The 26,959-nt window shown below is 38.3% G+C and overlaps 1 protein-coding gene across 2 annotated transcripts in view; it reads right to left on the bottom strand.

Annotated features, from left to right (window-relative positions):
- Nucleotides 1-387: 387 nt before the first annotated feature.
- The window catches only part of MDFIC (MyoD family inhibitor domain containing), a 42,349-nt gene continuing 15,777 nt past the window's right edge, over nucleotides 388-26,959 (bottom strand). For both annotated transcript variants that reach the window (XM_082239873.1, XM_082239874.1), the window contains 2 exons: nucleotides 15,067-15,339; nucleotides 388-3,970 (listed from right to left, as the gene is read on the bottom strand). In XM_082239873.1, the coding sequence (XP_082095999.1) occupies nucleotides 3,723-3,970; nucleotides 15,067-15,339 (521 nt within the window). In that variant the 3' untranslated portion in view covers nucleotides 388-3,722. The remainder of the gene's footprint in view (nucleotides 3,971-15,066; nucleotides 15,340-26,959) is intronic.

Raw genomic sequence — 26,959 nt, forward strand, 5'->3', positions numbered from 1 at the left:
TATTTAAGCTGACATAAAAAGTTTTAGTAACCTGAAAAGGAACACTTTAGTAAATGTTTCAAATGCAATCATGCAATTTTAGGTACTATTCCACGTAAAAAGAATTACAAAGGGGATTAAATTGGTCATTTAGTGCTCATATTACAGATAATTAGAATGAAATTACTGTGACCAAAATTATTTCTTCAGGAACTCAAAGTTCAGTATGTTATGCAGGGGTAAATTATTCCACTCATAACATCCAAGACTTCCAAAGTGAGCAAACAGGATAGTCAGTAACGGGTGTAACAGGAAGCCACACTGAAAGCACTGTCTGTTTCTTTCTACAACCATCAGCACACTTATGGCAGTAAAACACAAACTGTAATAAAAAGTACTAGGCAAGGATTCAAAATAAATTTCTTTATTTCAAAATAGTGTTTAATATCAAATGATCCAGTTAACAGAAAGGTCATAGAGCAAGTAACAAGCTTTTTTATAAAAAATATATATATGGAAGAGTTCACAATTCCGTATTAACTGAGGACCTCTGTCTTCGTTAAATGGACAGATTAGACGACAAGAAAATTGTTACTTTAACTGCACTTTTGCACTGCTTAACTTTTAATCATAGATGGCTCCCAAAAGGTTGGCTCCAGAAAGGCTAAGTGATGGAAGAATTTTAAGAAACTAAACATAGAAAAAAGTTTCTTAAAACTATTCACTAATGTGCTCCCCTGTGGAGATAAATATTACACACCATTAATATTTCTATGACACATAGTAGCAGGATATATTTAGCATGTCAAACAATTCACACAATTTTTTATTTTTGGAATAAAAAAGTGTTAATAATCATATGATAACTCCCAATCATTTGAAGGCTTTATATGTCCCAAGCTAGAAAACTTCCACTATTGAGTATTTTGCACTTGAAGACTGCATAAAGAAGTGCTATAGTCGAGTAGTTAGAAATTTTAACAACAAAATAGAAGCAACCCTTGCATTTCCTTTAATACTGAAATCACATTCTAGGAGGAGGAGTTCAGTACAGTTCCCATAATTTTCATATTTGATCTAACAGTGTGACACTAGTTCTGCTCATGAAGTGTTCTATAAGGTAAAACGAATTACAAATAGACTATCAAAGGTGATGAAAACACAGTACGAACAGATATGTACAGTAATTCATTTTTGAAGAGCGATACTGGATTCTCCTTAAATATTCTTGGATTAATTAAAGCTTGATACATAATAACTTGGGGGGGAGGAGTCAAAGCCATATAATAATGGTTGCAGCATACAAAAAACAAAAGTTCCAAAACAGAAATGCTTGTTTCACTAAATGTGCTCCAATAGTGTTTTCGGTTGTTGGTTTGTCTGGCAACACTGAACACCTACGTCAAAGAATGGGATGACCTTAATCAGGGCAGTGTATATCACTCTCCATTTGCCAATTCAGCAGCAGCAAAAGTTGGCCAGTGTACCACATGTCCATCTTGTTCCCCATGGTATCCTCCTTTCCCAGTTGCCCTCCGGGCACCACCATTCAATCTATGTGTTACTTCTCTCTTTAGGTACGCTTCCTTACTTTTAGGAGGCATAACTGAGTCCCCCTCTGCCTTGACCTGGTCTACTCAATTTGTTTGCTCTAAAAATTTCCATGTCTAAAACATCCATGAAATCACGCCGCTATAAAAATAACATTTTACTGACATTTTCTCTCTCTCTGAAGTACAATGGAGGAAAGATCAGAATCCAATCCTGCAGTTGCAGCAGCAACAAAAGAGAAAAGGGGAAAGCTACCAGAGGAGGAGAGAAAGGCACTCCTTCTGCATTATCAAGTCAAATGTATTGAGAAGCAAGCAGGTAGCTCCATAGAATACCCAAGTATATTCTTAACATTTTCTTTTCCAGTAACAACTCAGTAGTAAGCATTGGTAAATCAGTGTTGGAAGGTTCAGGCTTAACTTTTCATTTTCCTGGAATTTTTATTTGCCACACACATGGGTCATTTGTTACAATAAAAGGAATGGTTGCCACTGTGTTTGGATCAAGAAAGCATAACCTACAGACAGAGGTCAGACATTACCAAACCAACAGGCCATTGGGAAATTTGGACTTACGAAGAAAAATCAGGTTAACCAGGTAGCTGAATTAAACTGAATTAATGAGTCACATAAAAACTCTTGGAAGTCACAGTAAATTAGCACCAGTGTATGGAAATCTGGAAGTCAGTCAATGCACTGGGTTAGATTTCAATTATGCCATGAGAACTATTTAGGGCAAATTTAATTTCCAAAGTGTGCTGCTCACTCCTAAACGTTTACTACAAAGCTGCTACTTTTAAGATACAATAGTATGATATTCCTTCTTTAAATACCTTCAAATACTTTATCAAACAATCACACAACATTTTAAAACTTAAAAACATCAGCTTTATTAATCAATTCATTGGGAAGCATTTCCTGTGTAGGAAGTCTTACCCAGTTCCCCTTTATTTTTAACATGACTGCTGTGTGAAACATCAACATTTGCTGTCTTAAATAAAAATACCAAAAACAATTATGCGCAAGACTTGGAGGATGGGGGCAAAAGGAAACACACGGCACTTCCCTGAATTGTCATCACACTTCCAATTAGTTTTTCTTAAATACAGAGAAGTCACACCTTGCACATCTAACTTGTGCCAAGAAAGCCTGGCGTGAAAAGAACATTTAAGCTCTCAGGCTTGCTTACTGGACTCTGGGAAGCTCTTACGAGATCTTGGATGACCCCACGAGAGCTTCCCAAAGTTTTGTAAGCAAATTTGAGAGCTTAAAAGCTCTCCTCCTTGCATGGGAGGCAAAACACACTCAGTGCACCAGCCTGAGAAATGTAGGGATGCACACAAGTGTGATTCCGGGGTTGTTTTGACTATGCACCTGATTTCAACTTTATGCCCCTTTCCTGGAATGTAACTTCCATGCAAGTTGTGAGTCAACTTTATAGTATAAATGTAACTTGATGGGGTGAACAGCACTTTAAAGTTGCAATTGTACTTACTGCAAAGTAAGCACCACTGATCTCTACTAGAGTTGTTGTTTTTTAGTAAACATGTATTGTAAAATATGAATCAGTTTGTTTGTGGTGCACTTTAGATAAAACTTAAATTATATAAATCTACAGATGAGAAAATAAAATATTTGTTCACATTGCTGTTAAAACAAAAAACACAGTAAAAACTATTTGTTTTCTGTTTTTGTTAAAAAAAAAACCCTATTACAAATATTTGCCACCAAGAGATTCACTTAAGTGGAAAGCCCTCATGAAACTGTTGTTACTTTGTTCCAACTCTGCTGTTTTCTATCTCTTCTAGTAACTTGTTTGTTAGTGAAGGGGTGGTAAACTCTGTCAACCCCCTGCCTGCACACAACAGGAAACTACAAAAGGCTAAAACCCTTTTGTCTTTATCCAGGAACAACCACCAATGGTTGTTTCACCTGCGTGAGCAGGTCTTTGCACAGTCAACCACCCACTACAGAAAATTAGACCATCAAGCATTTGTTCTTATGAGTTTGCTTTTCTTCAACAATTGTTTATAAAATCAAGTTAACAGTGCAGAAAACCAGGTTGCTGCAAGTGTCTAAATGTGTCCTTTGAAAGCGGTTGTTTTATTTCACAGAAACACACAAAAACTTGAACCCTCTCCAGTTACGTTGTTGATGTTTTTTAAGAAAGCAGAAAAAAGTGATAAAAAGTTATCATGATGGGAAACAAATCCCACAGCATTCCATACAAATTTCCAAACAGTCTGATGATTCACAACAGGCATCCATTATGCCACAGTCCATATCACACGGGCAGTTGCAGTCATCTCCCATTTCTTCTCCACAGCAACAACAGCAGGCTTCTACCGGGCAGACCCCACATGACGCTTGTCCCAGGACAAGGCTACAGAGGGTGACGAATTCGCAGAACAAGCAGGACAAGATACAGTGAACACAGCAATCTTTGGAAATGTGGCACAGCATGTTGAAGGAGAGAGGAAAGATAAAAGGAAATAAAAAGTTAAAATTGCATTCTAAATGCCCCCTTGCGTTGAAAAAACTTTTAAAGAAGAGCAATACAAATTGAAGGTACTTTTTTTTCTTCCCACAATACATAGCGCACATTCCTTGATTTCTGCTTCTGTGCTGCACAAAGGTTTCATCAGCTCAGCACTGAGAGGAACAATATATTCACAGTCCATAACTAATTTTAGCATAGACCAACATGTCAACAAGGTGTTGACATTGTTCTTCCATTTGATGAGACTTATTCAGCCAGTAAGCTACAAAATACAACTCCTAAGTGAATTTTATCTAGCAAACAGAGAAAAATGAGAGCTAGGGTGGTTCTTCCAGACCGGTGTTCTTCTGGACGTGGCATTTACACACTCAGCATACAATCCATCCCTTTCACTCTTTTAAAAGAGAGACTATTATCCCACAAGTGAATTTTTTACGTATATATTTCTAGTAATTTTTCGCACCAGTTCTCAAGTCTGTTCTATGCATTTTTTAATTGCACTTAATGCAATGCTCTAAGACACAGCTATGCGCATTTTACTGTCTTAGCCATCCAGAGATTCATCTTGGGTTTAATCTAGTAATTAAATCAGCAGCAGACAACCATCCTGGATATCGGAAGGACTGTCTTCTATCAAAGGCTGCCCAAATTCTCCACTCTGCATTTAGATGGGTAGTGCCCACGGAAAGGGTTTTGTAGGTCACGACATCACCTGCACCAACGTTAATGTCTTTTCTGCATAAAACACTTTCTTTGTCTCAAGACATTCTACAAGTTTTATAGCTGATATCAGACCCACCGAAAAGACAGCCAACAAGATATAGAACACGGAAGTTTTTGAATTTAAAATCAGTGAGGGGAAATGCAGCTTCTAAATTTCTTGTTTTGCACTGAAGTCCATCCTGCCTTATAGCCACAGGATATCCTGTGGACAGGATAAGAAGCTAGTGCCTAGGTGGGGAAAGGCAATGGAAATTCCATTCACTTTCAAAATCAAACTATATAGAAAATTCAGAATTTCAGGAATTAGTTATCTAGTTTATTTCACAAACTTAAAAAAAAATGAGGTTGAGGAATCTGAGATGCTTGGGCTTATAAAAGGGTCATAACACTAGTCTAGCGAACACTTTGCGGGTTTTTTCTTTTGAACTGTTGAGCCCTCAGCTGTATCACAAACTGTTTTTGAAACTCCCACCGTTCAAAAAGTGTTTTTTTATGTGATATTGGATGGGTTGGGGCTGATATTTGAGAAAAATAAATCTAAAGCTTCTTGGGCTCATGGAATCAGGTTCACAGTTCTTTGAAACATGTGTGCATGCATGAGAAGGAGAGACCAGCAATCCAGGCATTACTGTACTTGAAAAATAAAATTTGACACAGGCAAGGCAGCAAAGTCAAGCCTCTAAACTACATAAAGTGAACAGATCTTTTTGATTTTGGGTAGCCAGACTGTACTAAGATAAAATAGTGTCAAGTTAAACTTACAGTCTTGTAGTGAACAGTTCAGACAACGGAACAAAAATGGGTGGAAATAAGGTTTACATTTTAATTCATTAACACTGCTATCCTGTACTTGTCTACTCAAAAGTAATCCCCACTGAGTTCAATGGGGCAGAATCCCATGAGTGTATATAGGAGTGCAGTCCTAATTCTACCAGTCACCCTACAGAATTTACAAAGTCAGCTATATGCAGGTGGTTGTTTTGTCAAATATCTCAGAAAGTAGAACCCAGAAATTGATCTACTACAGATGTTCTTCTACTACTTTCAGGTCAAGTATAGGAGGAAGAAAATGTACACATTCCCCCCCCCCCGCAAGGATATTCTCAACTCTCCCCTCTTCACAGAAAGTAAGCATGAGCCACTCATACTTCCTCTATTGCCACTTTAAACAAACAAACAAGCAAACAATGAAACAAACAACACTTTGCTTGAAAAAAGGGAAATAATACAAAACAAAATAAAAATACACCAGAAACTTCCTGTTGCAGCTTCTTTAAAGCATCTGAAGATGGCCTTCAGGGAACATCTATATGAGCCACCGAAGATCTCTGTGAAACCCTTATTGACTTTTCTATTGGCTCCCACCTTTTAGAATTATCCTTCACTTCAGATGTGGTATGGTATGGTATATGGGATTTCTCATTTTTCCCTTCTTCTTCTTAAAGAAAAAAATGCACTTTGCTCTGGAAAGCAGACTTTAAACATGTTATATAAAGCATGTGGCCTTTCAGATGTCATTGACCTTCAACTTCCATCAGCCTCAACCAAAATGGACAGGGCTGATGGGAGATGGAAGTCAACAACATCTAAAGGGCTAGGTGCTCCCCATCATGCTATGTTTTGGTTGCCTTTTAAATGTGGCACTTTTCGTGTGGATTCTGTTTATTAGTGTATTGAGAGTTACATGCTGCGTGTTTCATTTTAATTATTTTAGTATTTCACATTAATTTAAGCCTCTTTTGCTGTTTTTGAGAAGTAGGGAAGGAAATCTGATAAATGACTGGGAAGAATTGTGTATTTGGCCTCCCACCCTTGAAATGACGAAAATGTGTTTTTTAATTGAAGAAACTGATGTAGGAATTGTGACAATAGGGTTATTGGGAAGAATAGACAACCGCTAAAAGGCTTGCCCTCGAAATACATAAACATCTTGGTTTAAGTAGCATTACTTGCATTTGTTAGCTCATTCCTACGCACAATGGTCAGAAATATGCAAATAGGTTGAATGTAGCATGAAAAGAGGTTATGAGAAACAAAAAAGGGGGAAGAGCTATACTAAATAAGCTAGATGGTAAAATAAGAAGAGTGGTTGTGTGCGTTAAATGGGATTCTTTATGTGAAGAATAAATGTACCTGTAAATGACCTTCATCCAAAGCTCAGCAGATATGACATGTGAAGTGAAGCTGGGGAGTACAAGTTCAGTGAAGAGGACCAAAGCCAGATTGATGGGGATTAATTAGCTTGTTGTCATGGAGATTGTACTTGAATAAATCTAATACAATTTCCTCCCTTTTTTAATGTAAAGGATGGGCAGAGAGGAACAAACAGCTACATTGGCTTCAACACTTAAAAATAAGTGTATCTTATTTTTCCCCTCCATCCGGGCAGTTTGATGCAAATCAAAAAGGGGGTCTTTATTTATTCCATTCAACAGGTTCTCACAGAGGCTTAGAGAGAGAGACAAACAGCACAACAAATTCTTTCTTGATTCTTTAAAATCAAGTTTTGTCATATGGCTGACACGCTTCTGTTTCATACAAGCCTTCCCTTACGGAAGATTCCAGCCACAGATGTAATTTATTCTTATGAAATACTCTTATTGTGTTATTGTATATCATCATTTAGTCTGTAAATAGATTAAGGAAATTCTCAATCTATTTAAAGGGCAATAAATATTTTCAAACAGAGAAAGAAAATGTCAACAACATGAAGATAATGACTGTAGAAGAATGCAGACAAACAGCTACTGTAATGCAATTTTTTTAAAAAAATTGTTGGCTCAGTTTTCAGGCTTTCAAAATGAAATCTAACTTTAAAAAGGCAAAGAACATTGCATACACCTACCCACAATGAACATCATTCTGTTTGTGGGGCTATCCAGAACAACTACTTTTAAAAAATCCTAGTTGATTTCTTGAGGCTGCATTTCAGCTCTGAAAAGAGCCATTGCATTTTATTTATGTAAACAGACATAAGGCACTGGTCTAAATAAAGACACTTAATTCTCAGATTATTAGCAATGGCTAAAGTGGTCTATGCATGCTCAATTACACAGAAAAATGTGAAAATATAATGATTCTGATTGCGTAGTAAAGCGAATTGTTTAAAAAAGTTTTCTTTTATGCACATTCTGTTAATATGGGTTAGGTGGCTATACTTTGCTATTCCATTTCAAGATTACATATACAAAATAGCCTTCTTGTCTGTTTACACACAGCCTTCCCCAACTTGGTGCCCTCCAGATTGTTTTGAACTACAACCTGCAATGACACAGACATACTAGCTGGGACTAGTTAGAGTTATACATACATACATACATACATATGGTCAATTTTACCCAAAAAGCTAATCTTCAGAACCATTATCCTCAAGAAGTTTCAATCCAGTACATAGTCTGCTCTAGTCCTAGCTTACTTACCAGCTGCCTAAAAAGTCACACAACTAATTTGATTTTATGATCTAGTGCCTCTATTTTCCCAACAATGCAAATGTTGTCACTGCCACTGTTAACAGCAGTATGTGGGGTGTCTTTTAGCAAGAATATAAAGGCAGTACCCACATGCACACAATGAAACAAATAGCATCCAGTAGTTCCCTAAAATGATCCAATTCTATGTAAACATTTGGAAATATATTATACTTTGGATTTTTAAAAAGTAATAAGAACCACACATTTATAATAACTGGGTACAACCATTCTATGCTATATAGACTATGAAGATTTCCTTTATTTATAGGCCAGAGGTGGCTAACCTGTGGGTCTCCAGATGCTGATAGAATAAAACTCCCACCACCAAAGATGTCCAATGGCTGGCTGATGGGAGTTAGAGATCCAAACATCTGGAAGGTCACATTAGTCATCCTGAATAAGGGAACCTGTTGTTGAAAATCCATATGTTCACCCTTACATATTTTAAACTGAACTACACCACAGAACCAGAGCCACTACACCACAGAACCAGTGGTGGTGTAGTGGCTACAGTGTCAAACTAGGGCCTGGGAGACCAGAGTTCAAATCTCCACCTGGCCATGAAGCTCACTGGGCAACTTTGGGTAAGTCACTACATCTCTCAGCCTAATCTACACCTCACAAGTTGTTGTAAGGATAAAATGGAGGGAGAGAACCATGTATACCACCTTGAGCTCATTGGAGAAAGATGGTAAGCTACAAATGCAACCCATCCATACAAGGCATAATGTTTCATTTTATTGTGGGAGATATGGGTAGGGAGGAGAAGAACAATAAACAATTCAAAATGTCAAGTTGACTAAAGATGGAACAATCCCCAGCTTTAAAAACTAAGTATATACAGCAGTTAAACAACTAGTGTATATATTATCAGCACTATTCATGAAGTTGAGGGAAAGAGGTTGCAGTGATGTGCATCTCTTTACATTTTGTGAACATCATTTCTTATTTTGGTTGCTCAGTTTGGAGAGATCGTTCTGAAGCTCTTCACAGTAAACTAGTGTTTTCACCATCCTGAACAATCTGGTGCCATTCCACCAACTTGCTATTTTACTTCTCATACCCAACACCTAATCTTTATTAATAGGAAGTGCTGATCCTGTTACAATCCTGGAGGGAACCCCACTTCTCAATACACTGTGCTGTGAAGTACAAAGTTTATCTGTACCCTCTGCTTCTTGTTCCTTAACCAGATACCAATCTATAAGGCAACTCCACCAATTCCATTGCTGCAAGGTTAACTTAGGAGTCTTTGGTGAGAAACTTTGTGAAAAGCTTTTGGGAAGTTCATTCATATATACCGGTGTGTGTGTGTGTGTGTGTGTGTGTGTGTGTGTGTGTGTGTATCATCATCATCATACTGGATATTTGGTGAGACCCTCAAAGAATTCTAAAAGATTATTTGTAGGGAAGAACTTCTCTTCACTAAAAGCCATACTAATTTTTCCTCAGCAAGAGCTTGTTCTTCTATATGTTTACTATAAATTCTACTTTCAATAATACTTCCCATCAATTTATCTGGAACAGACATTAGCCCAATCATGGGCCTTTTATTTTATTTTATTTATTTTTTTTGCTTCCTCACAGAAGCAACTTTTAGAACTGGTGTGACATTGGCAACCTTCCTATTCTTTAGGAAAGAGGTCTTAACAACAAACTGCATAATTTTGTTAAACAATAAACAATTCCATGTTTGGAACTGACAGGCCAATTTCTAAACCTTTACAAAAGGCTTTTATGACAAATATGTTCAATTACAAAATGCTGACCTGGGTCAGATTTTTTTCAGCTATATTCAGAGAGAGATCAAGAAATTCAAAGAAAACCTGTAAGCACTCTGTTCTCTCACAGCAAGAATCAAACGGGTAAAACCACTATCAAAGTGGCAGCTGAGGTCCTCAACAAGGCTTTACTCAAGGCCCCGCAGAGAGTGGAACAGAAGTCCCAGCAGGAGATACAAGACTTATATAGACACCAGACATAGGCATGGTGAAGGCCAAGGGCAAACTCTGAATGTCAATTTAAAAAGTCAAGCCACAGCCAAAACAGCCAACAAGAACATCTTAGGATGTTATATACGCTGATTAAATATTCAAAAATTAAAAATAATGACTCAAATATATGTCTTTCTAATTCCCTTTACAAACATATTTAAGAACACAAACATTCTGTTATGCACAGTTAACCCTGATTAACCCCCCCTACATGCTCAAGTGACAGTGTACTAGTCCATAAGTTGGCACCATTAAAAACCACCACCACCAGTTCAGAAACTGATCAACAGCAGGTTGGTCACAAGATTCAGTACTCTTAAAATGTGACTTTTTAAATAAAATTACATTTTTCAGAATTGGGATGCAACTGTAGCAGGACCCAAAGAAAACCGAAGCTCAAATGATACAAAAAAGGGGGGCAAATCTAATTATTTAAATCCAGATCTGTATACATCACATTGGAATTGGGAGTTAGAAGATGCTCAGGCCTTACCATGTTCATGGCTTATCTCTACTGCAGACTCTCATTTTTCTTCAGCAAAGCTACCATACCAAAAGTGAGCCCATATAGGAAAATGTGGGTGTTTGGGGGGGACAACTGGCCCCCACATTCTCTACCTGTGCAGCCCATTCACCCTTTATTTGGACCTCCTGCTTTATGAGTGATTGGGGTAGATACAGGTTTAAACACATGCTGGTGTAGTTTGTAACTTGTTTTTTTTCTGTAGGTCAAACAGAGTTGCAGTTTTAAAAAAGAAAAATGCTTGCCGTGTTAGTTTTAACCTGCTGAATTAAGCCACTGCATCATCCACCTATACAAAAGATGACAATACAGCTTGGCCACAAAAATTAAGCTAATTTTAAACACTTTGCTTGAAATAATTACAACTAGTGTGGCAAGATAGATTAATGCTCAAGCCAGGAAGGAGTAGCCAAAAACAAAGATACATTAAAAATATGCCCCAACAGAAACCTTGTTGGCAGGGATCCTAACATGTATTAAAATACAGCAGTCTGTATTTAAAGAAGAAGAAGCACTATACAACCTAAAACAACGTTTTCTAAACAAAATAACTGAAGTAGATGGGATAAGTCTGGCATCCAGGGACACAATCCTCCAATGAGTGTGCCATTGGGGATATTGCCAGAGAAGCGAGGAAGAGGAACTTAAAATTGTTCAGCTGAGTGCTGGGGAAGCAGGAAACCATGCAAGCAAGGATTCAAGAAGGTCAGACCGGCATAGTGCAGGAAGTTAGGCACAGAAGCGAAAGAATTCAGAGAGGCGGCAGATACAGGAAATAAGATGGCACAGCTTTCAGAAGCTGAGAATAAATGTCAGGAGCTGAAACCGGGTGTTTCTAAACAAATGAGAGTCCTAGTCATGCATTACTTGTGTGTAGGACACTAGCGTTCTCAAACAAGAGCAGGCTGGCTCTTCATGCCCCTTCAGGGTCGCACATAACATCCTTCTTTGCAGTGTTAGTTTTACCCTCCAATGGTAACATTTAACACCTGTTCAGAGACAAACGGCGTTCTTTCCTCCTTCAAAAGCCTACATTAACAGAACACCAAATTTAAATAAAAAAATTCCTTCCAGTAGCACCTTAAAGACCAACTAAGTTAGTTCTTGGTATGAACTTTCTTCAGATATCTGAAGAAGTGTGCATGCACATGAAAGCTCATACCAAGAACTAACTTAGTTGGTCTTTAAGGTGCTACTGGAAGGATTTTTTTTTATTTTGACTATGGCAGACCAACACGGCTACCTATCTGTAACTGGAACCAAATTTAAAGAGATTTTGATCACAGGCTATACAGCCCAACATTATATTCCATTTAACGTACAGAAATTAGAGTCAATCTACATATTCGGAAATATTGTATGGCACGGAGCTTCCTAAGTTACAACATCTCAGGCTGCAAGTTAGGGACTCCAATGCATAAAAGCTGTCCCAAGAATTTCCAAGAATGACGAATATAAGGGCTAGAGCATTCTCCCTGGCAAGCTTTCTACACTTGGGAAAAGGGAATATGCTATGAGGGAACGTTAAATAATGTGGTCTCCAATCTACAAAATGAAATGGTGCTGTTTATGATGGACTGCACCGTTCAGAATTTCTGAATGTATAGAGACGAAAGAATTGATTTATGAAGACTAGTAGTGCTAAGTGAAATGATGGCTTTGACAAAGTAAGCCCCTACAAACTGGTAAAATTTAGAAGACGTGTAACAGCAGTGTAAAAACATCTGTATGTATTAGACGTAAATAGTTATTCATCTATGGAAATCTAGGTTCCAAGAAACTGCCAGGAATTACTTCTTGAAATACATTTTCATGTCTGTATAAGAGACTCTATTTGGCCTCTGTTCCTGATTTTTCATTCCACCAAACAGTGTGCTAATACGGCCAGGGGATACTTCCTAAAACTAAACACAGCTCAGGACTGCATGGATTACAAGCCCAAGCACGTTAGCCATGGCTGGCTAAGTCAGGAATGACTGGTAAAAGACAAAGCAGCAGCTTGGACCATAATCAGACCATGTAAAATTATAAACTGATATGCAAAAGAAATTGGGGAGAAAAGTCTACAAAGTCCTCATTTAAGCTTGTTAAAATTCACCTGGACACTTTCTAACACAGAGCAGTTGCTGATTGGGTCCAAAACGTATTTCCTGCTTTGCTCTACCCTTCTGTTTCAGCCTCTTATCCTACTTCACAGGAATTAGTCTGTAACAATGCAAACACTTCATATTCTGTATCTCTAAACAGGCGCGTTTGGGCCTTTAAACCTCTCTTAACTGATTCCCTAAAGCACAGTGAGACAGATACCTGACATGAATTGGTGTCTGAATACCAACAAAAAAATAGGAGAATCTACCAGTTTCTGTTTTAACAGATAAAGCAAAGTCTGCTGATCGCAGTGTCATGAATAGGAGAGCAGCAGATTTAAAATAGGCTCAGGAACCATGGGGCCATTAGAGTAATTGTGGTCAGCAACACACACAGAAATGAAATATGTTTACTTAACGGACATGCACTGTACAGTGAGGAGAAATAAGTGAAAACCATTCATATGTGCAAATTATGTATTGGCTTTATAGCAGTATGGTGGTAATGTAAGCACTGGCCTAGGTTTTGAATACCTTTTGGACAGCACATACAGGCTGCTCAGAAATGTATTATACAATTTTCAATGACAAAATTTCATTAACAAAAAGCATGCCAAAACACATACTGAAGTATGTGCTAATCTCTTAAGAGAGGGGTGAGGAACCTGGATGCATTCACCCATGGGGTTAATTTATGTTTTGTTTTATTGTGTGCCTTTTATACTGCAGGACCTGCATACTCCCATGGCGTTCTAAATTTCATTCACACCAGTGGGAACTGCAGTCTGAAATGAAAGTTAAAAACCGGGATCCCACCTCTGAGTTGATAAGCAGAATAATTTATCTTGCGGTGTGTGTAATGCTCCATAAGCAGCTTTCCTAATGGAAAGCTACTTGTGAAACATCACCTACCCAACCTCCAGCCCAGGACTGTTGGCTCCACCAACAGCTTTCTTTGAGGAAAGCCTTTTGCATAGCCTCACCTAGAACCTGCAGGATCACAGCTGTTATGGGGAGTGGGTGATCCTGGGGGTGTGAGGTTCCACAACTAGCTTTCCTTAAGGAAATCCAGTTGTGGATCCTCTCCTGGACTCCGCAGGATCACTTGTTAAGGGCAGCGGCAGGGGGGAATTACCTGGACCCTGCAGGACCACAGTTGTTATGGGGAGTAGGCAATTAGGGGTGGTGCTGAAGCTCCACAGTGGCCAGTGTGGTGTAGTGGTTAAGAGCGGTAGTCACGTAATCTGGGAAACCGGGTTCGTGTCTCCGCTCCTCCACATACAGCTGCTGGGTGACCTTGGGCCAGTCACACTTCTGTGAAGTCTCTCAGCCCCACTCACCTCACAGAGTGTTTGTTGTGGGGGAGGAAGGGAAAGGAGAATGTTAGCCGCTTTGAGACTCCTGAAGGGGAGTGAAAGGCGGGATATCAAATCCAAACTCTTCTTCTTCTTCTTCTTTTTTAAGGAAAGCAACTGGTTGCATGACACACACCAGGATCCACCCATCTGCTCATCAGCTCTTGAGTAGAGGGGTGATTCTGTAGTATGAGCCTCTACTGGACCCTGCAAGATCGCTTGTTGAGGGGTAAGGCCAATGGCATGGGGTGTGAGGCTCTGCAACAGGTGACTAAACAGCATTGAACTACATTAACAAACTGCATTGTGAATGAAGCCTCTGTGAGCCGCCATATGTTGTTGGTAGTGCTATTTTTTATAAAAAGAGGTGCTGGAACTCACCATGGACACCTCCCTTGTTCTCTTATAATGGCAATGGCGCTCACCTGAGAGGCGCTGGAACTTTGTTCCAGTGAGTTCCAGCTGGTTGTTGGGTTTCTACTTCCAAGAGCCTCAACCAGCATAGTAAATGGTCAGGGACAACTGGAGTCTATAATACCGGGAGCTCATCAGGTTCCCCTTCCCTGTCCCAAGTCAAATCATTTCCCCTCCGTGTTGTATATGTGATGGCATTGCCAAACAGCAATTCAGAGCTTCTCCATCTACAGATATGATCAACAGTGAGGTGCACAAATGTTTTGAAAGCAGGAAATCTCTCATTTCAATTTCCTTCAAATACTTAATCTTTTCCTTTGGGGAAGTAACTTGTATTTTGTTGTAATGATTTCTATTTGCTTCTGGAGCACGACTCGTGCTCTTCAATTATTTTTAGCTGATTGTGTAATTATTAGCGGGAATGGCTTTTGGTTATTCTGTGTTCAGTTTACTTATAAGGTTTCAGCTTACCTTCGGGTGAAGAGCCTGGCTTGTGAGAGTATGCAGAGCTCTTCTTGCTGCTTCCACTGTTGACAGACAAGCTGGACTGAATTTTTCTGTGCATTTTTTGGGAAACAGGTGCCGAGAACTTTCTGCTATCTGGTGCCCCACACTTGACTCCATTGTGCATCCCACTTGTGTTACTCAGCCTGGTATGGCCATTTTGTATTTGTATTTTGCCTGTTTCTTCCTTACACTTTTCCAGTGGTGAAGCATTTGGTTGTGGCAAACGCTGAGGTTGTGCTTTAAAAAGAACAAGAAAAAGAGACAGTGGTTTAACACATATCTATGGAGAAGAAACTCTTTCCTTTCCTTTTTGAGATCCACACAAACACACACTGAAGGCCTGGGAAGTCTTAGGGCATTAGTTTTATGTTGTCTTCAGCTTCAGTGTCATTTCCAACCTGAAAAGGAAGAGGATTGAGCTCGAAAGTCAAGGGCAAATGGAAGATGTATGGACTCAAGGACCAAGCCAGAGGAACTTGGGAGATGTGTGAAAAGGACACCCTAAATTTCCCCCTGAAAAAAACCACACACCACAAAAGCAGTAAGCAATGGACCAGGTTAATCCTCTCCTGCAACATTTTCCCAATATACCACTGTTTACCCAAAATTACCATATTTGCATACATATATAGATGTGTGTGTGTGTGTGTGTGTGTGTGTGTGTGTGTGTGTTTCCCCCCCTAGTGAAACAAGTATCATGGGGGAACAGGAGGAGGAATTTAGATCAGAAGAAAGGTTTGAAACCGCATGTCCTCCAATGCCACAGCCCTACACCAATTTAGTTTCTCCATCACTATTGCTCCCCAACTCCTTTCTTGAGATAACAGATTGGAATATCCAGATACATATTTCCACATCCCATCTAGTTTGGTCTTAAGTGATAAGTGAGCACAGTATCCAAGACTATTAAGTAATGCCTTTACTGCTTACATGTATGTAAGTTAAGAAAGGATTTTCAATTCACCATTGCCATGCTTTCTGGAAGATAAGCGAATTTATAAGAACGTCAACTCTTTTCTTAAAATGAAAGATTTGTTTGTTTTAAAGATACTGAGCTGCAAGCCAGGAAGTTCCCAATTTGAATCTCAACCCCGCCCTGAACTCACTATGTGGCCTTTGGCAAGCTACTCTCTCCCAAACTTAGTCTGCAATATAGGAGATAACAATACTGTCTTGTCTTACAGGGCTGTTATAAGGATTACAACTAGATAATGCGTGTGAAGTGCTTTGAGCACTTGACAGCTGTACACAAATGTTAAGTATTTATTAAGTACTGCTTGCTATAATAAAATAGAGGACATGTAATGTTTATATTAAAAAACAAAATACTTTGAGGATTCCCATGTTAAACAATATAAATCTTAAGAGCTGTGAAGCCAAGCAGAGAAAATGTAATATCTTGAGTCAAAGCAGGATTCTCTAAACTGGACTGAAAATTAACCCACATTATTTATGACATTTCTGGGTTGCATTTTAGCCAGCTAGTTCCCATGGCCGTTTAGATAAAATTGGAACCACTGGTGAATATTAAAACAATGATGCTAAAACCCACAATGAGTAAAACAAAAACAGCTGGTCGACAAAGGCAGAGAAGAAAAACCAAAGAACATGATGAAAAAAACACCAACTTCTGCTAACAGCAAATCGAACCCTGGATGATTCTCCAGAAGCCCACCTTAAACAGAAGCATGCAGCTACCATCTAAAGTCTGCTCTTTATTTTGTATAAAATCAATGTCAGAATATGCATTTTTAGATCAGGGCATCATCATTTTTTACACTTGTGGTGCTCTGGGGGGTGGGGGGGAGACGCTCCTTAAGATATTCAGGCCCCAGATCCTTTTGAGGTTTAAATATCTAAAAATGTCCAGAAACAAACTGGTAACTAATGAATATTTTTAAAAATAGATTTAATATATAGCCGCTTATACTCATCAATATGTGAACTAAAGCTATTAGCAGACTGGCATCAATACTCTGGAACACTGTTCCTGTTGAACTAAAGAGAGGCACCCACAGCTATGGTGTTCTGTCACCTGCTGAAAACATTTCTGTTTCACCAAGTGTTTTCCAGAGAATTAATTTGATTCAGTGTTGGTCATCTGTTGTGTATTTTATGTTTTTATATGTGCTGAAAGCTGCCCAGAGTGACTGATGAGTGGGGTATAAATAATAAAATAACAATACCAATAACTTAATTTTATGTTTTGATTATTTTATATACCCTATCATATTTACATGACTTGTTAGTTTGTACTTTCATATATAAAAGGGCAGTTATATTTTGGTCAGGTGAAGTCTCTGGCCCAACGAAACTTATTCCCATATTCCCTAAGCAGCCTTGCATCAACATTATATTAAAACTACCATGTATAGTAATTAAAAAATCAAAAAGACACAACAAAGGAATGAGAAGTCCTAATAACACAGATAGCATAAATTTACAGCCCAGATTTAGTAGACAATTTAAAAGTTTCATAAAGCACGAAGACAATGCAACTCTAAATTGTGTAAGAGGTTATCAATGTAACTGACCGGTTTAAGAAAATATATACCGTACTTTTCTGTGTATGACTGTTGTTGTTTTTTACTCTAAAATAATGTTCAAAATCTGGGCTCGTCTTATACACGGATAGTATCTCCCCCCATTTTCTTAAATTGGAGTCCCCCAAAATAGGAGGTATCTTATACATGGGGGCGTCTTATAGACGGAAAAATTCAGTACATACCAGTAGAAAATATAAGTGGTACCTCAGTTTACGAACTTAACCTGTTCCGCAAGTCTGTTCTTAAACTGAAACCATTCTTAAACCGAGGTGCGCTTTCCCTTACGAGGCCTCCCGCCGCCAGTGCCCTTCCACCGTTCAGATTCCATTCTTAGACCGAGGTTAAATTCGCAAACCGGAACACTACAGTGGTACCTCGGGTTAAGAACTTAATTCGTTCTGGAGGTCCGTTCTTAACCTGAAACTGTTCTTAACCTGAAGCGCCACTTTAGCTAATGGTGCCTCCCGCCGCTGCTGCATGATTTCTCTTCTCATCCTGAAGCAAAGTTCTTAACCTGAGGTACTATTTCTGGGTTAGCGAAGTCTGTAACCTGAAGCGTCTGTAACCCGAGGTACCACTGTACTTCCGGTTTTGCGGAGTTCGTAAACCAAATATTTTGTAAACCGGACTGTTCTTAAACCAAGGTACCACTGTATATCAGTAGTATATAAGAACTTATGGGGAACAGGCTCGTGACATATGGAAAAGATACTTGCACTGTCGCTTGCATATTGGTCTCCTTTGTCCCAGACTCCCTTGCAACAGATATGAAGGGGGGCAAAGACACCTCGGCCTCAGAGTTGGTGCGCCTGACTCAGGCAAGAGAAAGGTCAGATAAGTCACACCACACTGTCCATTGCTGACCCTACCCCTGAGTCAAATGGTGGGATTTTGTAAGGGGTGGAGGGAAATCAATTAAAAAACAATGAATGGTACTTCTGACAGGAAACGGGGATTATAGGAACTCCATGTTGCCCAACATCCTCCTAGTAATAGCAGCCTTTGATTTTTCAAGAGAAGAAGGGTTTTCAACTACCATAAGGACAAAAGCAATAGCTGATCACAGTGACCCTCTGCTTCTAGCGCACAAGCACACACACATATTACTGAAAACATAAAAACCTCATTTATACCACAGTATGTCAAAATGACCTTAGTTAAAACATTGGAAAAGGAAAAAATAATATTTGTCAGAATAACTAGACCTGCAAATAAACATTTGCCTGGTTGCTTATGGGAAACAGGACATGCCTCTAAGCTAAAAAACAGTGAAGCTCTATAGTTCTGTCTTTCTCTCAGGCCTCATGGCTAACTAGATATGTGTGGTCAGGCAGGAAGTTTCTTTCTTTTTTAAAAAAAGCAGCACACACTCTCTTGCTCTTATAAGCAAGGCTGATAACTTATTATTTAATTCAAACCTTTTGGGTCGACCCAGCCTTTTAGAATTAAAGACACAACACCAAAGCTCCACTCAATCATAGAAGTATAAATTCATTTCAAGTACCTCCAGTGATCACAAGTACTCTTGCAATTCACTGACAAAAGGAAATCCCCAAAGGTGGTAGTAGGAACTTAAAATGCAATAGCTTTTATATCGAATACTCCCTTTAAGTGCATAGGCAGAGACAACTTATCCGAACCACTGGCATAAAACTCAACATTCCCCATTTCTATGCAAGACTAATTTGATCTTGTTCCATTTTCACCCTATGTAGGTATTGATAAAGAGGTAATCATCTCTGGGATGTGGAAGTATCTTGCCACTTAACAGTCTGGCAAGTAGATGCATTATTTGGAATTCTTAGGTATAGAATGTTATGCTTCACCAATTGTCAGCTGTTGGGAAATATGTTATCCTTTGTCAATAAATAAGAAGAGAGAACATAGGAAGAATTCTGTAAATCTAAATGACAAAGTTATTAGAATTGACAGTTATGACCTTTAGAATCTAGCAGAATCGGAAATGGTTGTTTGCAATTGTTTACATTTCAATATCATATTACAATACATGACACATGATCATCTCCCCTGTCTTAAAACATCAGGCCTATTTTCCCAATTAATGGGCAATACGAAGTCCTGGGGAAGTCTAGCCATGCAAAGTTATTTGTTTTACTTTCATTTTATTATTTTTACTAGGATCAAGAGATAAATTCTGCTCCCAAAGTACTCTTATTTCAGTAACATTAACATACAACTTTTTAGCTGACTGGCTTTAGAGTATTCACATATGATATGTAGGTCAAATCAAAAGTGAATAAAACCCCCAAATGTATTAGTTATACCAATTTAAATTTATTTTAACTTTATTGATAATTTTTCACTAGGGAGACTTGAATCTTATGGTTAAAATACACTTGAAACCAATTAGGAACCATATGACTGCATTCTAGTATAAAGAATAAAAAGCATTTGACAGTTTTAAGATTAAGCCACAACCATTCAGTTTAAAACAGCAATGTTTTTACCTTATTTTTAAAGGTTGTGTATATCTTAAAGAAAAGAAAAGCGTAATGCGGGGAACGACACAATGCTTTCTTAAAACACAGTGATACCCAGGGACTTTCACTCTCCCTTTAATGATCCGCTGCTCTCATTCAGCTGTCTTTCTTTTTTTTCTTTCAAATCTTTACATATGTGACAGCTCTGAAAAGTAGACCATAGACCATCTGGCATTTTCAGAGGTGTAACTTGTGCAAATTCAGCTCTACTGGGAACACAATGCTATCTCCTGCCTGCGTTATAAAAGATACAATAGAATGTAGAACTTATGAGTTGTTTTGAATTATTCATTTTTTGCCTGTATATTCAAGAAATTTTACAAACTCTGCATTTTGTACTACATAATCACATGCGTTAAAGGTACAAAGAAACTTTTTGACACCTCTTTTCTACAGAAAGATGGCATTTTGTTTGATATGTGAACATTCAGTGTCTGTTATATCATTCTAAACAGACCATGTGCTGCTACAAAAGCCCCCATTTTGCACTATATATGAGCAAAAATTTATTCTTGTTATTCAGTAGCTAATTCAATACACATCAATATTTCCAGTACTAGATTTATGAACATTCAGCAGCTTAAATCCAGGATGGCATTGGTCACCAACTCGTGTGTGTGTGTGTGTATCTCACAACATAGAATGCTACCTTGTTAAATATCCACAATGAATAGTTTTAAACTGTCTTAAGAAATACTGTTCTTCCATGGTTAAAATGTTCTTAGAGTGCAGCAAAACCAGTGGATTTAGGTCAATCTTTTATACAGTGTTAATACTAGAAAATTTTCACCAAGAATGATAAGTATTGGATTAATGATTCAATAGAATGAATCACTTTTGATAGAAAACTAGCAGATAATGTAGCCAGTAATAACTATACATGAATCTGCTGCCTGTGGAAAAGCAATAAAAAGGCAATATATTGCTACAGCATATAATCTATTAGCATGTTTCACTGCAGTACTGTCATTGGCCTCTTCATAAAGCACACCTTAATATAATAACTTTTGTGTTACTTAACCAACTTTACACAGTAATTTAATTGTAAGGTTAGTAGATAGCATAAAATAGTTCCAGGAATTTAACATGTATTTATTACTAAAATTTTGGAGACTTGGAACGAAGTGATTACACACGTTCTTATTCTGATTTCAAACTTGCTGCAATTTCCAGCTGACAAAAAAGTATCGCTTGAATATATTTTGTGAACTGTGTTTATATACAGACTTCTTTTCATTGCACACAGACACACAATTTTCAAACAAATTAAAACTATTTTCAAACACTAATTAATAAACAGCTATAAGGACTGTGAAATGCACCATGGGCAGAATTCAGTTTTCAATATATGAGGGCACAAGTGCAAAAAAATGAGCAATGCAATGCAATAATCAAACAAGTATGTTCAAACAATGGCATACTTAATTTATGTGGGTTATTTTGAGTTTGATTTAAATAATTTATACCTGTGAAGTTGGAAATATGTGTGCAATGTTTGTGTTGTAATTTATTTCAGAAAAGCTACTTAAATTTTGAATATGCAAATTAGTTTTTTTACATCTTGAATAAAATTAAAATATTCCATGAAGAATTTGAGATACCTAGATATACAATATAAAAACAATTAACAAGCACTCTATCCATCAGAATAATAATAAACATTTACACAGTTATTGTTTTGAGTGTGCCAAGTACTCTTTCTTAAAGGTCCCGGGCCCTAAGGAAGCCAGACTATACTCTACTAGGGCCAGGGCTTTTTCAGTGACGGCTCTGACCTGGTGGAATGCTCTGTCCCACGAGACTAGGGCCCTGCAGGACTTGAGCTCCTTCCTCAGGGCCTGTAAGACAGAGCTATTCCGCCTGGCCTTCAATTTGAATTAGCCTGATCCTCTATTCCCTTTTCCCCTTTCCTCTTCTATGAAGAAACCCTTTCTGGGACCCCACATTTAAATTCTTCCCTGGTCTCCTTGCTGGCCCTAGTAGGGCCAACTTGGCCAGTTAGCCCTAGTGATCATTTGATGTCTACTGACTGGGTCCCGTCCCCCCCATGATATCTGAATATTTGAATTTTATTGATATTGATGCTGCATTTTATGTTGCATTTTATGCTGTTTTTAAGTCACATTTTAATCAATGTTTTATATTTGCTGTTAGCCGCCCTGAGCCCGGTTTTTAAACCGGGAAGGGCGGGGTATAAATAAAAATTACTTTCTTTCTTTCTTTCTTTCTTTCTTTCTTTCTTTCTTTCTTTATCATCATCATCATCATCATCACCCTCGTATCCCAGGCTTGGGGTCTTGCTGTCTGGGCAGCCCAGGATCTCCAGCCCCAGAGATGTGACTTTGGTGCTCCTAACACAGTGGTTTGACTTCAACCCCAAAGGCACACTCCACTGTCTCTCAAGACAGACGGTGCCCTTAATATATATGTTTTTTGTGTGTGTGCATGTGTATGTGCATGAACATGTTAGGGCGGACTATTGGTACGATCATCTATTACAGGAACCTGCTATGAAAAAAACCGTATTGGGATTTGCTCCACACAGCATCCCATAAGCAATGTTCAAAATGAAATACAAATTACCATGCTCCTTTCAAAATCAATATAGTATCCACATGCAATTTCGTTTCATGCAAGGGCAAGGGTTGGAAAATGTATTGTTTTTTGATAGCAGAACATGGGGCTCCCTTGGATGAACGTGCAAAGGAAATGGGAGGGAATCTATTAGATTAGTATTAGTCTGAATTTTTCATTTATCCCTTAAAGCATTCATTGGACTTGATACTTAGAACTGTGAAATATTTTGTCAAGCTGGATTTATAATATACTATGGAGGGTAAAAGTTATGTTTGAATCAGGAAGTCATCTCTTTATTTCCTGTGCCATGCTAAAAATCCATCAACACCTTAGACGATATGGACTATATAGTATCAAATAAATTCATTGTAGAAGAATTGCCAGCCAAATCTATGCAACCACTAGCTTGAGGAGAGTTTGTCAGGTTTACAAATGTTTCCAGTGTTCTGTAAGTTAGCCTAAATTTGTATTATACATATTCTGAAACAGGTCCTCCATTTTGGTTTTTCAAAATGTCTGTATTAAGCCATAAAGATACAGTATCAATAACAATGCAAACTTTTACGAACTCTGACTAGCCTCCTTTCAATTCTTTACTGGGTAGCTATGCACAACCATCTAGAATATTAACATTCAAGTTGCAAGATATACCTCTGAGTCAACCTGTAAAGTGGCTTTTGTCAGCAATTATTTTTGAATATTTCCTAGGAAATAAGTAGCATATACTGCACCTTCTACATCACAGAAGGCATACATTAACTAAACAACAAGAAATGATCAAGGTACAATCCATCTTTTTAAAATCAATTTTTCATGCTGAATTTTTAATACCATGCTGACTTTACAAAGAAACTAAAGTACCAACTATCAGCCATCAACTATTTCTTTGGAACCTCCTCATGTTTTACAAGAAATACATCATTATGAAACAGGATTTCCTTTGTGAAGAAATACTCCAGCAAAATTGCAAGTAGATTTCTTTCCAGAAGGTTTACTGAAAATTCCTCGCTAAGACAGCCCAGAACTCCACTTACAGGATGCAAAAAGGATATTTCATACCATTGTTCTCACTTAAAGCATTTTTGCAAGGTATCCCAAGAACACACCTTTGTGCTGAGATCCTTAATAATATGCAGTCTAGGAAACTGGGTTCTGCACCCCAAAACATGTATTTTGATAACATAATTAGTTTCACCAAATCACTTATCTGCAGTCAGTTTTGAGAAGAAATGGGTGCTGTGTAATACACTGAAACATAAGATCACCTTATACAGTGGTACCTCTGGTTCCGAACGGGATCTGTTCTGGAGGCCTGTTCGCAACATGAAAAGACCGCAACCTGCAGCGGTGGGTCTGCGCACGTGTGGGTTGCGATTCACCGCTTCTGCACATGCATGTGATGTCATTTTGCGTGTCTGTGCATGCGCGAGCGGCGAAAACCCGGAAGTAACCCTTTCCGGTACTTCCGGGTCACAGCGGGACGAAACCTGAAAGAACGTAACATGAGGTATGACTGTATCCCCCTCTTTTCTTACTCTCTGCATTACTCTCTCTCATTTCCCCAGCCTTCCTGTCTTTTTCTTTGCTTTTTCTTTGTTATTTTACCTCCCTTCCTTCCCATCTGTCTCTTTCCTCCACAACCATTATCATTTTCCATCCCCTTTGTTCTAGCTCTGAATTTACTGTTTCAAGCATGGGTTGGACTGGGTGATATATAAGGGCTCACCAACTCTATGGTATGCTTACACTTGGCCCGTCTATGGTTTCTACCTACTAGCCAGTTCCAGGAATGATGCACAAGGGCCTAAGAGACATAAGGCCCAGGTGGTCTCCTCCGGCCATTTTATCCCAATCTAGTATAAATGAAATTCTCAACCAGCACACAACCATTTTGCCAGGAACTTTCTGAAAACAGAATGGAAGTTTAGGATTCAGGCCTTGTATTACCAACAGGAAAATAATATCTGAAATGTAATCTTAGTAGCCATTTAGCTTCAAGAAAGAGCGGCCACAATAAGCCCATGTGTGAGTTGGGCGTTCTCTTCGTGGCAAGCTATGAAATGCCAGTAATGAATACTAAAGTTGTGTTACCAGATGATAGGGAAGAAATCACTGTATTTGTACCTCTAGTTTTGTAGATTTTCATAGCACTTAACTGGAACCACTAATTTTATGACCAATTACAACAGTGATCAACATTTTATAACGCTAATTTATAGTCTCCCTAACATTTTATGCATTAGTATTCTTGATCAGCATCTTACACCTTCATTAATCACATTATCAAGGGTGTTTTGTTTTCTGTCACATAAAAATTTATGAGGTCTCAGGGCAAGGCAGGTGGTTATTCCTCTAAGGGTTTTTTCCCATTCAGTTTCCTCTTTACATACCAGAACATGTTCCTTTATTTTTTGTTTTCTCAGTTAATTTGTTTTATGACAGTGCTTTAGGTTTATAATGCCAAAATACTATGCCTACTAGACCATTACTCACAAGTACTGCAAACAACACTGGACATGCCAGAAATGCTATCAAAGGTTCCAGCAGCTTGGTGCTTGTTCAGAAGGGACTGCATTGTTAACTCGTTATCATTCGTTTTTGCTGTGAGGCTTCCAGGATAGTGATGTGGAGCCACATCAGATATTGTCTGCATTGCCACCTCCTGACACTGACAAAGGGAGACTAACACATGGATGGCCAAAAATGTGCCCTTACAGATGTGGGGGCGGCAGGGGCAGCCTTGGCTGGCCACAATTGGCATCACTTTCACAAACATGTCTGGGGAGGGTGTAGGCTTTTAATTGTTGCTAGCAAACCACATTAAATGCATCAGTTTTCTAAAACTTAAATTATCCATAGGTGATAAGGAAGTCCATGTAGGCAGGTAGAATTTTTTATATATGGTTAGGTGTGCAGGCTAGCAGAGGCGGCGTTGCTTTTCCACCAGACCAATTGGGTCCCATGCTGGCCACAGAGGAGGATACCCCTGCTTGTTCCATGATCAGCAAGATGAAGGATGAAATTAATATTTTTATATTTACTTGCCATAAGCAGATGCTTCAAATTTAGTAAAGGGTTATATCCAACCTGTTGTGTTCCACTCGTACAACAGCGCTCTGTTTTCTCTGTGCACCCCCAAAATCTGCTTCAAATGGTCCTTCTCTACAGCTGATTTTGAGGTTACATAGGGGGCTGGAGATGACAGGAGAGGACAATGGGGTTCCACTGCATGCATGGAAGTCTGCAGTGCCTATGGAACTGCAATGTTGGGTGCACTACTATATTTCTGGCAAAATTATGACTTAGTACTGTATTATTTAATACAAAGAACTTAGCACACAATATTTACATTTGTGATATGAAAGATATTCTAACAATACTACTGAAATAATTCCTATGAGTACTCTTGACCATGGATTGCAAAGATAAACTTTCCTAAAAACTTATACACTTTCTTACCTAAAAGGAAGTCAAGTGTAGCTTATTTGAAATCAGTGCCAAACACTTTAGGTACAATATTGGTTTTTCAACTCTCTCTCTCTCTCTATCTCTCTCTCTCAACCCCCCCCAAAAAAAAAATGGTTAAAGCATTTTTATTACTAGACTATAGAGTTTCATGTCCCTTATAAGCAGTGACTACAAGGTTTCAAAATTGAGAAAGAAAAGAAAAACACCAGTCATCTTGCACTTGTAAATTTGTAAAAGAACATTCACAAAGGAGATGGCAAAGACAGCCATAATGGGATGAAATTATCCATGCTATTTTTCCCCCCAAGCAAGTTAAAATTCTGATCCTCCTCTCAGTTCACAGAAGAAGATATAAATCTCTATGAAATCATTATGCTCCCATAGTTTCAATATAGCGGAGGCCAGAGGTACTCAGAAGTCCTTATCTTGTGGAATTAACTGAATGGGCACCAAATATCAGCAGAGCTTTTTGCTTTATTTTGAACATTGTAAAGATATGCCATGATAAAATACATGCAGCATTTTTATTTTTACAAAAGTAAACAGAATACTTCAATTAAAAATGCTCCCCTCCCTTTCAGAAACGTATAGAACAAAACAACATTGTCCTGTTAGAGCTTATTTAGCGCACACCACATTTACAAATATTTCCAACATAACCAATGTTTTTGTATGAAATTAGGTTATTTTTCAAAAACACTTTGTACATGGAAAAATGTTTAACACACACAGTTGCTACAACCATGTGTAAATATTTTCCTACAT

This window comes from Podarcis vaucheri (genome assembly GCF_965113315.1).
Source record: "Podarcis vaucheri genome assembly, chromosome: 10".
Taxonomy (NCBI): Eukaryota; Metazoa; Chordata; class Lepidosauria; order Squamata; family Lacertidae; genus Podarcis; species Podarcis vaucheri.